At 49.8% G+C, this 13,401-nt stretch overlaps 5 protein-coding genes across 5 annotated transcripts; 2 read left to right on the forward strand and 3 right to left on the reverse strand.

Moving 5' to 3' along the window:
• Window positions 1-431: 431 nt before the first annotated feature.
• Window positions 432-5,772, forward strand: N7471_012465 (putative raffinose synthase protein Sip1; the record flags this gene model as incomplete). The annotated part of the gene is made up of 6 exons (XM_057285184.1): window positions 432-623; window positions 709-3,333; window positions 3,658-3,962; window positions 4,052-4,205; window positions 4,261-4,547; window positions 4,607-5,772. The coding sequence occupies 6 exons, from the start codon at window positions 432-434 to the stop codon at window positions 5,700-5,702; spliced, it is 4,659 nt and encodes a 1,552-aa protein (XP_057131450.1). The 3' UTR covers window positions 5,703-5,772.
• Window positions 5,773-6,002: 230 nt separating this feature from the next.
• On the forward strand, window positions 6,003-9,898 carry N7471_012466 (mismatch repair ATPase MSH6; the record flags this gene model as incomplete). Its single annotated transcript, XM_057285185.1, has 5 exons — window positions 6,003-6,335; window positions 6,401-6,448; window positions 6,504-6,681; window positions 6,736-9,146; window positions 9,200-9,898. 5 exons carry the CDS (start codon window positions 6,003-6,005, stop codon window positions 9,896-9,898), a joined length of 3,669 nt encoding a protein of 1,222 aa, XP_057131451.1.
• A 474-nt stretch (window positions 9,899-10,372) lies between these two features.
• On the reverse strand, window positions 10,373-11,349 carry N7471_012467 (uncharacterized protein; the record flags this gene model as incomplete). Its single annotated transcript, XM_057285186.1, has 2 exons — window positions 10,373-10,797; window positions 10,872-11,349. The coding sequence occupies 2 exons, from the start codon at window positions 11,347-11,349 to the stop codon at window positions 10,373-10,375; spliced, it is 903 nt and encodes a 300-aa protein (XP_057131452.1).
• Window positions 11,350-12,015: 666 nt separating this feature from the next.
• N7471_012468 (uncharacterized protein) lies at window positions 12,016-12,601 on the reverse strand (the record flags this gene model as incomplete). The annotated part of the gene is made up of 2 exons (XM_057285187.1): window positions 12,016-12,417; window positions 12,482-12,601. 2 exons carry the CDS (start codon window positions 12,599-12,601, stop codon window positions 12,016-12,018), a joined length of 522 nt encoding a protein of 173 aa, XP_057131453.1.
• A 212-nt stretch (window positions 12,602-12,813) lies between these two features.
• N7471_012469 (uncharacterized protein) lies at window positions 12,814-13,214 on the reverse strand (the record flags this gene model as incomplete). The annotated part of the gene is made up of 2 exons (XM_057285188.1): window positions 12,814-13,029; window positions 13,095-13,214. Coding segments are annotated over 2 exons (336 nt in total), but the record flags the coding sequence as incomplete, so codon positions are not given.
• Window positions 13,215-13,401: the final 187 nt, after the last annotated feature.

The raw sequence follows: 13,401 nt of genomic DNA on the forward strand, positions 1-13,401 counted from the left end.
ATTATAGTAAATTAAAATATTAAATATTAATATATATAAAATAACCCTATCTTCACTACACATTTGCCCGTTCCTATAGTGCTAGCTATCTCTCTTATTATTCTAGATTCTCTCTATATTTTCGAAGCCGTTGCACATATGTAGTCGATATAGGAACTGGTCATTGGAAAATAATATGTTGGTTTTTGTGTTGACGTGAGGCTCATTGTAGTTGGACGGTAGACAGGGCAACTGCCCAGATGGTAGCTTCCCCGCCACTTCCATCCCCTGCAGGAGAGTTAAAACCAACCACGTGCGAGCTCCTTTTTGTTAACTCAAGCATACTCACGAGGACATTTTCTATAGTCTCTTCTGAGATAATCCATAAATAAACTGTTTTTCGTTACTTATTTTCCACTGGGCCAGATACCTGATCCCGTTACCTTTCTTCAATGCAGGTCAACAACAGAGATACCTCAACCCTCCCAATCCAGGGCCCCAGCCAAAGTGCACGGAATTCACAAGCACCGTTTGTTTCCCCAGCTCAAATGGCCATGTTTGCAAGGGTAACCTCCTATCCCCCGCTGGGACAACTCACTTCTCTCCAACCGGTGCAGAAGGCATTACGGTCTGAAGAAGATGCGGTGAGTCTCCCAACTATGATCATATTTCAGACTTCCCTACAATCATTGTGGCTAGGATGCAAATATATGCTGACATCGTCAATAGCTGCGTTTCACGGTTACCATCGAGTCCAGCAGCTCTTTCCCCGCACATTCATGGGAAGTGCAAATCTGGCATAACATCACTAGCCCTGAATGGGGAGCTCTGCCATTGCAGAGATGTGACACAGATCATGCCGCTCTTTTGACCGGACACGATAGCGACTACCACTACCATCGCCTGGTATTCTCAGAAGAGATATCCCTGCCAGCCGCAGGAGGTCATGCACAGTTTACTGTCCGATTCCGAGCTGGTCCAGATACGGAATGGCAGTGGGCTAATCAAACACACCCCGTTAGCGACGGTGAAATTGTATACGGTGCACGCCACTCTGATCTTGGCAAAGCTGTGTCCCCCAACGTCGCTACACGAACACCCAAAGAACAACTGGAGAAGTACATCGATAATCTTCATGATGACTTGCTGATTGAGTCACGGCTCAGTGAGGCTCCTGGATCGGTCCTATGGGCTCTTTCTGGTGATATTGATGCTGTTCGAAATGGATCTTCAACCATCAAACGACTTGGACTTGGCACCCCTTCGTCAGTGGTGAGATATTTCTCACTGGTACGTGTTTCGAGCCCATGGCTGGGTCCTAGACATGGAAAAGATAACTTCCGACTTTCTGAAGACGCAATATTTTGCTCTTTTCTGCGCGAAGATGGCGTGAATCTTGTTTTACTGGCTGTTTCGGGAGTCAACGATATTTTGACTGTGTTTCAGTCAGGTGAGAACGGTCAAGTTGTGATCTCCGCAAAGAGTGATGATTCTGAAGCATCAAAGTTCCATGTGCTCGTCAGCGCCGCAGAGAACTTTGAAGTTGCCATGTCTGCTGTGGTCTATGAGGCACGGAAAGTCGTCAGGCCATTTGCTGATGCGAGTCATCTGAATTTGGAGGATTCAGTCCCATTATCTCCCCCTGGCGATGATATGGTCCTGGTCGAGAAAGACCCAAGTGCACAGTGGCTTTCCGAGTGGTTTGACGGTCTCACATATTGTACCTGGAATGGACTGGGACAGGACCTCACCGAAGAGAAGATCTTGCATGCCTTGGACTCATTGAAGGCGAATGGGATCAGCATCGTCAATCTTATTATCGATGATGGCTGGCAGGCAAACGACAATGAAGGCGAGTCTCAGTTCAAGCAAGGCTGGAAGCGGTTCGAGGCACACTCGAAAGGATTTCCTAAAGGGTTGAAGCATACCGTTGAAGCTATCCGGCGAGCACATCCCAATATTGAACATATTGCGGTCTGGCATGCCTTGCTGGGTTACTGGGGAGGGATATCACCAGATGGGGATCTGGCTAAAAGATTCAAAACAAAGCAAGTGAAGATCAAAGATTCCGCCGCCAATGGGCCCATTGTGGAGAACATTCCAGGCGGAACAATCCTTGCCATTGACCCCGATGATATCAAACGATTCTACGACGAGTTCTATAGCTACCTTACCTCTGTTGGTATAGACTCGGTCAAGACAGATGCACAATTCTTCCTTGATCTCCTTGAAGATCCAGTGGACCGCCGGAGATTCATGACTTCTTATCAAGATGCATGGTCCATCGCATCACTCAAGCATTTCAGCACTCGGTCAATCTCATGCGGCTCAATGACCCCTCAAATAATCTTCCATTCACAAATGCCCACCAACAAACCGACACTTCCATTGCGAAACTCCGACGACTTCTTTCCAGATGTTGTTGCCTCTCACCCATGGCATGTATTCTGCAATGCTCATAATGCACTATTCACCCGCTATTTGAACGTATTGCCAGACTGGGATATGTTCCAGACAAATCACCCATATGCGTCATTCCACGCTGCAGCACGATGTGTATCCGGAGGACCAATCTACATTACTGATGAGCCGGGAAAACATCACCTGAACTTGCTTGATCAGATGACCGCACCTACCGTTAAAGGAATCACGGTGATCTTGCGTCCTAGTGTCATCGGACGCACGATGGACACTTACCACGACTACAACGAAGGACATGTTCTGCGTGTTGGAAGTTACACCGGCTGGGCCAAGACAGGGAGTGGAATCTTGGGACTTTTCAATATTCAATCTGCTGAGGCCTCAAGCATAGTCTCACTGATGGATTTCCCTGGAATTCACGATGACTCCGAAGGCCAGTACATCGTGCACGCACACAGGAGCGGTAGGATCTCGCACCGCATGCGGCCAACCCAGGACTCCTTCGTATCAGTTGTTCTAGAGCCAAAGGGCTGGGAAATTCTCACTGCGTACCCGACTCGGTCGTTCACGCTGACGGGAAGACATGGAAGCCTTGTTAGTCCGACACATGTGGCTGTGCTGGGCCTTTTAGGAAAGATGACTGGCGCAGCGGCTGTAGTGTCTTCCGACATATCTGTTGTTGAGAACGGCCGTTTACGATTCGATATCAGCTTAAAAGCGCTGGGCACTCTGGGGATTTATTTCTCGGATCTTCAAGACAGGAGCATTGCACGGGATTTTATGGTCATGATTCTGGGACGGCCAATTCCACAGAGTACAGTGTGGAAGCATGGTGGAAAGAATGGCAATGTGCTGGCAATTGATGTATTGTCGGCATGGAAATCCATGAAGTTGGACAGTGGATGGAGTAACGAGGCCTTTGTACAGGTTTTTGTAGGTTAAGATACGATTCGTCTTTGGAATTTGCCACCTTGTTTTATTGAGAGAGATAGTATTATTCCAACACAGTATCTTTTCTCTACCATGGACTCCAGTAAATATATACTTCTCTGGCCCTAGGGCCCTTAATACAGTCCCGATCGGGAAGTCGATCAACATGTCAGAGATAAGGGCCGCATCATTAATGTTCCGGACTTATCGAAAGAATCTCGGACATCTGGAGCTAGCCCTGGAGGTATTGATCGTGTCCAGACTTGAGTCCATTGCGAGCCGTCTAATTAATATTCGCATTCCCAAATCGGCTCAATGCGGCCACAGTCGGCATCGCTCGGCCAAGCGCCATACCGCAGCCTTTTCACCCCTCGTCGGATCCCGTGCGGAGCGCGCAGCTTTGCCGCAACAACAGCGATTCCGCTGCGCGGTGACAGCAATCGGCCAGTATTGTCCGCTTCGCAGTCTGGGACATGCTTCCAACAGCAGAGATGGATTACACAAAAGTATATTCAGCGTTTGAAAGACGGAGAGAAGGAGTGGGCTGGGTTCGCGGAGGAAATCAAGGCCGGGAACCGGAAGAACTTCGCGCAACACCTGGAGGAGCGAGGCTTGATTCATGATGTTGTCGGGTACGTTACGCCGGGATATAATGAAGTTAATGGCATTGGCCGCGGGAAAACGTTTGAATGGCTCGCTAATCGTTCCCTTCTGGTTACAGCGAACGGGACTTGTTGCATAAGGTCTTCACGGAGAAGCGGGCTGGAATATATGTTGGAATCGACCCGACTGCCCCCTCAATGCACGTTGGACACATGCTTCCTTTCATGGTTCTGGCCTGGGGATATGTCTGGGGCTTACCTGTGACATTCTTAGTAAGTTGCCTGCAACTTCACGTCCCGATTGAATGCCCAAACTAACACTCTATAGCTCGGCGGTGCTACTTCCAGAGTCGGCGATCCCAGCGGGCGTCTCAAGGGCCGAGACGCTGTCCATTCCTCGATCCGAAAAGCGAATATGGCCAGCATGCACATGCAGTTGAAGAAGTTGGGCTCGAGCATTGAGCAGTACGGCAGGAGACACGGACACGAGAGACACCCGATGTGGAAGCGGGCATTGACGAACAACAACACTTGGTGGAACTCAATGCCTTTCCTTGAAGTGTTGCGAGACCTTGGCGCCTTCATGCGACTTGGTCCTATGCTCGGCAGAGATACGTGAGTTTTGGCAGGTCTGACGGCGCTGTTGTCGCGGGTTTACTGACGTTTTCTACTAGTGTCAAGACGCGATTGAACCAAGGAGATGGCATGTCATTTGCTGAGTTTTCCTACCCTATTCTTCAAGCCTGGGATTGGTGGACGCTGTTCCAAAAGGGCACTCAAATCCAAGTCGGAGGAGCCGACCAGTATGGAAACATCCTGTTTGGTATGGAGGCTGTCAAGTCTATCAGCCGAAACACTGCCGATGAACAACTCCGCAACCCATTAGAATCAGAAATAGATCGACCGATCGGTTTCACTACGCCCCTACTGACCACACCGTCCGGCGAGAAGCTTGGCAAGTCTGCTGGAAACGCTGTTTGGCTCGATAAGGACCTGACTTCTACATTCGAACTTTACCAATACTTTGTGCGCACGCCCGACGATGTTGTTGAGCAGTACCTCAAGCTTTTCACTTTCATCCCCTTGCCTGAAATCGCCACCATTATGGAGGAGCAGAACAAGGATCCATCTAAGCGCGTTGCGCAGCACAAGCTCGCCCATGAATTTGTCGAGCTTATCCATGGCAAGGCCGAAGCTGATGCCGTGGCTATCCAACACCGCCAGCTTTTCCGTCCCCGAGCCTCAACTGCAGAGCCCACTCCTCTTCCTAAGACATCCGCTCCTTCCTCTGGACACCCGCAATCTCCCACCGCTGGCTTCGATACTCCTCAATCTGGGAATCCATATGCTCCCCAAACAAACTGGGCCAACATGGGCGATATCAAGGTCACCCTCCCCGAATCACTGGTTTTCAACCAGCCGTTCAACAAAATTCTGTGGTCAGCTGGCCTTGTTTCATCCAAGAGCGAGGGCCACCGAGTCATTGTCAACAACGGTGCCAAGGTCGGAAGCCGTCCTGGTGACAGTGGTCCCATGTCGGACCAATTGTCTTTCACACCCATTCGGCCATGGGACGCAGAGAAAACAAAGGAGTTTGTCTTGAATGGCAATCTCCTGATGCTAAAGTTGGGCAAGTGGAAGCTCAAGGCTGTTCACATTGTGACCGATGAAGAATATCGCGCGCAAGGGCTCACAGCTCCTGGATGGGAGACTGAGGAGACCGAGCAGACTGAACCCACTGAGCCCACTGAGCCGACCAAGTCGGACTAAGGCGAATCTCCACTAGATCTGTAATTCTACAATATCCAATCTGTACAATAGTATAAATATTATATCCTCACCGTCTCAGACAAATAAAATCCAAGTATGGAGTAATAATAGTGAGACAAGACAATGTCGCGGGTGTCGATCAATGGACAGGTCGAGTCTCGGAGAAAGGTGCTTTACGCGTCGACGCGATCCGCGCCTTATCCATCCCCACCCCGTCCCAGTTCCCTCACCTCCCCTAATTATCATGAGTTGAGAGTGTATTGTCATTTAGTCCCAACTGCTTTTATTCTATAAAAGATTATGGCCAAACCATCGGCCTCATCTCCGTCCGCTGCGTCGCCATCCCCTGCGCTCAAGCGAACAACTCCCAGCACCCAGAACATGCGAAGCCAGAAGTCAATCCTTGGTTTCTTCCAAAAGTCCTCACCAGCGACTCCCTCGAATAATCGAACGCGAGAACCGGCCTCGTCTCCCGCACAGAGAGCCTCCGAGAAGCGTAGTGAGAGCGCTGTCAAGCCCACACCCAAGGAACAGAAGCGAAGCTTCTCAAGCTTTGCCCAGGATCTGAGTCCAGTACCGAGCAGCGATCTTCCAGTACCAGAGGACGAACAGGAAAATGGTAGTGCTTTTAAGGTATATTGATCTGAGGTCTGATGTTTGTTTGTTCCTTCACTCTGACTGAACTCTTCTCTCCTTAGACCACCAAGGAGGCACAACAGGACTCCACCATGTCGCCTTCGCGTCGGGTACGTGTATCACCAGATTTCTCAATTGATATATCCTGCTAACTTACCTGGCTAGGGGAAAAAGCAGGTCAGCTACAGGGAGTCTGACTCTGAGGGCGAGGATGACGACGAGGTTATCTTCCGTCCTAACCGCAAGGACCGTGTCTCTGGCCGTGCTACGAAGAGAAGACGAACCGAGCCGGAAAGCGAAGACGAGTTCAATGAGGCAGGAGATGGAGGATATTCGGATGATGGTATGGTGTTCTGTTGTTGGTTGGTTTTCTGGTACACGACTAACCGGGATATAGAAATGGACGATTTCGTCGTTGCAGACGACTCCGATGAAGAGATAGCCGCATCTGCCAACAAGCGGAAAAGACCATCCACACAATCAGCACGCAAGCCTACCTCCAAATCTTCCTCCGTCCATGCTCCTCCCCCACCCGCCGATGACATTGATCTTGATGTCCCAGAGGGAGAAGGTTCAGCTGGAACAGCGAAGAGGTGGGCCTTTGATCCGGAGAACACAGAACCTCGGAAAGAAAGAGCTGCTGTGGCGTCTACCAAGGCAGCATCCAGCTCGAAAAAGGAAAAGGCCCACATCAAGGAGCCTGAGCAGCGCTATTCATGGCTTGCTATTCTCAAGGACATCGACGGCAACCCTAAAGGCCACCCTGACTACGATCCCCGAACTGTCTACATCCCTCCGCTCGCATGGTCCAGATTCTCGCCTTTCGAGAAACAATATTGGGAGATCAAGCAGAAATTCTTCGATACTGTCGTTTTCTTCAAGAAGGGCAAGTTCTATGAGCTCTACGAGAACGATGCCACCATTGGTCACCAACTTTTTGATCTCAAGCTCACGGACAGAGTGAATATGCGCATGGTCGGTGTTCCCGAGATGAGTTTAGATCACTGGGCGAACCAGTTCGTGGCCAAGGGCTTCAAGATTGCCCGTGTGGACCAGTCTGAATCCGCGTTGGGTAAAGAAATGCGCGAGAGAGAGGGCAAGAAGCCCACCAAAGAAGATAAGATCATCAAGCGAGAGCTTGCGTGTGTCCTTACTGCGGGTACACTGGTCGAGGGTTCCATGCTTCAAGATGATATGTCCACGTACTGTGTTGCGATCAAGGAAGCGATTGTGGACGAGCATCCCGCATTCGGTATCGCATTTGTCGACACTGCTACCGGTCAATTCTTCTTGTCTGAGTTTGTGGATGATGTTGATATGACCAAGTTCGAGACTTTTGTCGCGCAGACCCGTCCTCGGGAGTTGTTACTGGAGAAATCTTGTGTTTCCCAAAAGGCCATGCGCATTCTCAAAAATAACACCGGACCCACCACTATCTGGAATTTCATGAAACCTGGTAAGGAGTTCTGGGAATCTGATATCACAATTCGGGAGCTTGAGGCAAGTGAGTATTTCGTCTCCGTGGACGACGATAATCTCACAGCCTGGCCCGAGACCCTGCGTCAAGCCCGCGAGAAGGAGTTACTGATGTGTGCATTCGGTGCTCTGGTTCAGTATCTGCGAATGCTGAAGATTGAGCGGGACTTGATCACCATTGGCAACTTCACATGGTACGATCCTATCAAGAAGGCTACAAGTCTTGTTCTAGATGGCCAGACCCTGATCAACATGGAGATCTTCGCCAATTCCTTCGATGGCGGGTCTGAGGGCACTCTCTTCCAGTTGCTCAACCGATGCATCACGCCCTTCGGCAAGCGCATGTTCAAGCAGTGGGTATGCCACCCATTAATTGATTCAAAGAAAATCAACGCAAGATTGGATGCAGTTGATTCACTCAACGCCGATCCCAGTGCTCGGGACCAGTTCTCCTCCCAGTTAACAAAGATGCCGGATCTCGAACGACTGATCTCTCGTATCCACGCTGGCAACTGCAAGGCTCAAGACTTTGTACGTGTCTTGGAAGGATTCGAGCAGATCGATTATATCATGGGTCTCCTCAAAGAAAGCGACACTGGCTCAGGCGAAAGCATTATTGGTCAATTGACAACCGCAATGCCCGATCTTGCTTCCCTGTTGGGATACTGGAAGACCGCATTCGATCGTCCAAAGGCAAAGGAGAATGGGATTCTTGTTCCGGAGTCCGGTGTCGAAGAAGACTTCGATAACTCCCAGGAGATCATTGAGCAACTCCACCGGGACCTCGACACCATGCTAAAGAAAGCTCGCCGGGATTTGGGGTCGTCTGCTATCTGCTACCGGGATAACGGCAAGGAAATCTACCAACTCGAAGTTCCAATCAAGGTGAAGAACATTCCCAAGGATTGGAACCAGATGTCTGCGACCAAGCAGGTCAAGCGATACTACTTCCCCGAGCTCCGAAGCCTCATTCGCAAATTGCAAGAGACCCAAGAAACCCACAACCAAATCGTTAAGGAGGTTGCTGGACGGTTCCATGCCCGGTTCGATGAGCATTACAACACGTGGCTAGCTGCTGTTAGGATTGTATCGCAGCTCGACTGCCTCATCAGTTTGGCTAAGGCTTCCGGGGCTATCGGCCATCCTAGTTGCCGACCAGTGTTTGTAGACGACGAACGAAGTGTCCTCGAGTTTGAAGAGCTCCGTCACCCTTGTCTTCTTTCCTCTGTTGAGGACTTTATTCCGAACGATATCCAGCTCGGTGGTAATCATGCTAGCATTGATTTGCTGACCGGTGCTAATGCTGCCGGAAAGTCTACTGTTCTCCGAATGGTGTGTTCACCCTGTCCTCCCTTTTGTTTGAATGATGTTGCTAACTAGTATAGACCTGCGTTGCTGTCATTATGGCTCAAATCGGTTGCTACCTTCCCTGTCAGTCAGCCCGACTGACCCCAGTCGACCGGATCATGTCTCGGCTCGGTGCGAACGACAACATCTTCGCCGCCCAGTCAACATTCTTTGTCGAGCTGTCCGAAACAAAGAAGATTCTTTCCGAGGCTACTCCACGCTCACTCGTCATCCTTGACGAACTCGGTCGCGGAACTAGCTCTTATGACGGTGTCGCCGTGGCCCAGGCCGTACTTCACCACATCGCTACCCACATCGGAGCCCTGGGCTTCTTTGCCACCCACTACCACTCGCTTGCTGCCGAGTTCGAAAACCATCCAGAGATCGCACCCAGGCGCATGGCCATCCATGTCGACGATGTCGAGCGCCGTGTGACATTCTTGTACAAGCTTGAGAAGGGCGTTGCGGAAGGCAGTTTCGGTATGCACTGTGCATCCATGTGCGGGATTCCAAGCAAGGTCATTGAATGTGCGGAGAATGCTGCCAAACAGTGGGAGCATACCAGCCGGCTTAAGGAGAGTCTGGAGCGTCGTAAGGGCGGTGGTTTCGTCGGCCTGGGCTGGTGGAGTGATGTGGCCTGGGCCCTGCGCGAGTCTGTCACAGAGGAAGACTCGAATGCAGGTGATGTCTCTGATCGCGGCTTGGATGTCTTGATGAAGGCAATTGAGGCGCTTTAGTGATCGAGATATGTACTTGTTAGGTGGTGCTTCGTTCTTTCTTTCCGTCCATCTTCACAATGTGGGTCTATGATATTTGTCTCTATCTTTCACTTCAACTGGTCGCTCGTGTCAGGTTTAATTCGGTTTTCTATATCTTGATTCAAAGGGCGTCTCAGGATCTGTTTGGTTGTCTCGTCAGGCTTCGCGAATCTAGTTCTCTATTCCTATGAATGTGCATCTCCATAGCAAAACATGTTTTTTTTTTTCAGATTAGCCTTAAGTCCAACATCAAATCTTTCCAAGTAGATCACGAATGTCATTGCTCCCCCTTTTTTTCTCGCTTTTCTTTTCCTTCGAATATGCCAGCCGCACAGCACAACAGAAAACATCGCCACAAATACGCAGTCGAACAATCCAGCAGTTTGTCATAGTCCATACCTACACATTCCCACTTCCCCTCCTAGCAAACATGCTAGCACCAACCAATCAACATCAGACATGATGCGAATCACCTTCCATAGGCTCCTCGGGCCCTTTACTCTCCTCATACATAGAATCCCCCTTTCCATCACGCTTTATGGTCTTCGTGGTGCGGCCATTTGTCTTCGGTGTATCCCCTTCCAAAGTAAGACCATCCATCGCTCGGCCAACGAGGTCTTTATCCGGGGACTCAGCGAGTCCGTTGGTCTTGTCAAGCTTCTTGCGATTCCCAGTCTGGGACCTGGCCTTGACTGAAGCGGACTTTACTTCTGCTCGAGCAGGTCGGCGTCCGGTTCCTTCCTCCATGTCACTATCATTGTCCGAAAAATCAGCCGGTCCACTAGGCTTTCCGAGTCGCTTGCGCTTGGATCGGCCATGGCTTGTGCGGGACGAAGAAACGTTCATCTCTGCGCCGGATGACTCGTCGGCACTTTCTTCTGTGGAACCATCCTGGTCCTTTCTTCTGTGGAACCATCCTGGTCCTTATACGGGTTCCTGTCACGCTTCAGACCCCGCTTGCGCTGGATGTTCTGGCGGCCTGCGCGGGAGGATGAGGACTTGATGCCTGCATGGAAAGGACTATCTCTTCCTTTTCGCACTCCATGGCTTGTAGAGCGTTTGGTGGACTTGTTGTGCTTCGTAGCCTTTTGTTTGGTGTTCCGGCGTTGGGTGTTGCTTGGGAGTTTGAAGTTCGACAGAGAAGACTCGTCGTCTTCGACCTCGCTGTCCTCGCTGCTCTCGCTTTCGCTGTCAAGAGATATTTTCTTGCCTTTGCCATTGTGTTGAGCATAGTCTTTGTGCTTAGTGGTCTGGTGACGGCGCTTTGATCGAGAATCGTCGATCTCTGATTCAGAAGACTCTGCTGTACTTCCTTCATCAGACTCGTCGGGCAAAAGCTTTGATTTCTTGTACTTCAGACGGGTTTCTGTTTGGTGATCGGATGTTGTTTCTAGAGGAACATGACATGTATCTTCCGACGCAATCACCATGAACTGCGAATCAGCAGTACATAATCTGATTAGGTTTCTCTTGGCACGTTGGAATGAGGTTAGAGCAGAACGGGGGGTCACATTCGCAAGACGCGCCAGTTTATTGTTGTCAATTTTCTGAAAGATATTTAGCAGGTACAGGCCAATATTCAGGATATGTACATAAAAACCTGTTCGGAATAGCAAAAGTGTGCAATAAGTAGGAACTTGACATCAGCTCCAGTGAGACCCATCCATGGAGGGTTGTTGGAGTTACAGTGGTAAAACATAATGTGTTAGCAGATAGCCTTAGTTCCTGTTGACAGGATGAAGTAGAGCCAATGCCAAAAGCACGGAAGAAGGGGGTGTGTTGAAGGAACAGGAAGGACAAAGGGGAAGTAAGGGCAATTTATACTAGAAGGTCACACATAGACAACGTCTGCGCACATTTACCGGTGATAATATCATGTTGTTGTGCAATGTGGTTTTCATTGATGGGCAAACATCTGATGTGGCCATTCTCATACGAGAGGGTGAACTAGATACATTTTAGACACCCCTGCTGTCATGTACTTCCAGCCAAATTAATTTCAGATATTACAAATCCCATGAAAGGTCCCGTGAGAAGTTCCTTGTCAAGGCCCTTAGGGGACACTACATCGAAGACACGATGACACATTTGACCACTTAGTCGATGGGTTCGGGCTTGACTTTGATATCAGTATCGGCGTCGACCTTCACGGGACTGTCGATACTCTCTCCGGATTTAACCTCAGCCTTCACAGGACTGTCGGTGTTCTCTTCGGATTCAACCTCAACCTTGACAGGAGTATCGGTACCGTCTCCAGATTCAGCCTCGATCTTGATGTCAGGCTCGGCCTTGGGCTTCGGTTCCACCACTTTGTCCCGACGCTTCTTCGCGCGGCCGTTGGATGGAGAGCTTTCATTGGCATTGGAGCCATCTTGATCGTCTATGGCGTCCAGCTCATCCTCGAACATCTTTTCCAGCTTGCGCTTGATGGTGGGAAAGCGGCTGCATGCCGACTTTCTCTTCGTCTTGGTCAGCTTTCCGAGCTTCTCGGTGTCAAGCTAAATTATAGGTACAGCTCAGTTTAAGGCATGGCTTAGAGGTTAGTACAGAGAGAGTGCGTACCTTTCCATTGATGCACAGAACACTGGCCATGATCAGCTTGATTTCAGCGGCTGTGAAGTCACCGAAGTCAGACTTCTTTTTGGGAGATGGGGTGGTCGACATTTTCTCGGTTGGTAGCATGTGTGGTGGTGTGTCTGTCGATGGATAGGTTCTTTGTCTGTTTGATGAAATAGGGGGTTATGTTGCTGTGAAAAGGCAGAGAAGGATGGGTTGTTGTGGTGAATTGTTAATGGTACAAGACACGATCTGTTGAGTGGTGAAGAGAAGTAATGTTACTTGCACTTCATTTGTGGAAATAAGAAGCTTGTGACATTGGACTCGAAGACCACAGGCTACATTATATAATTCTTAGTCTCCTCTGCATGTCCAGCCTCCACATCCTCACCAGGATCCTCAGTATCGCCCTCATCCTTCTCGGATTTCTTAGTACCCGCCTCAGCGGTCCTCTTCTCCTCCCATTTCTCGAGGCTTCGTCGGCCCTTGGTGAAGGCTGTTCTAGCGGCGGAATGCGTAACGTTGCTAAGCTCCGCGAGCTTCTTCCAATCAACCTGCAGAGAATATTCATCTTAGACTCGAGAAACTATGAGATTAAATAACACGTCCTCTCACTTACCTTGGGCTTTCGCATGCACAGATATTCCAGCAGGAGGTGCTCCGTCTGGCTTGGGGTGAGGTGAGCCCTATGGCCTTCACCAGGTTCTTCTCCTGCTTCTGGGTGAACGACATCGTTGCTGCCTGTGATGTTGGATGGTAATAGAAATTGGACAGGAAACTGTAGAAGCGAGTCTCGTAGATATTGATCTAAGAAAGGGAAGTGATCGTCGAGGAAGGGACCTGAGAAGTCAGGGTATAAATTAGGATGCAATAGAGGTATTCATTCACGTTTCAAACTCGGAAACCCCCATTTACTAAATGATGGT

The sequence above is a fragment of the Penicillium samsonianum genome, assembly GCF_028829775.1.
Source record: "Penicillium samsonianum strain IBT 33392 chromosome Unknown utg000007l_segment0_segment0, whole genome shotgun sequence".
Taxonomy (NCBI): domain Eukaryota; kingdom Fungi; phylum Ascomycota; class Eurotiomycetes; order Eurotiales; family Aspergillaceae; genus Penicillium; species Penicillium samsonianum.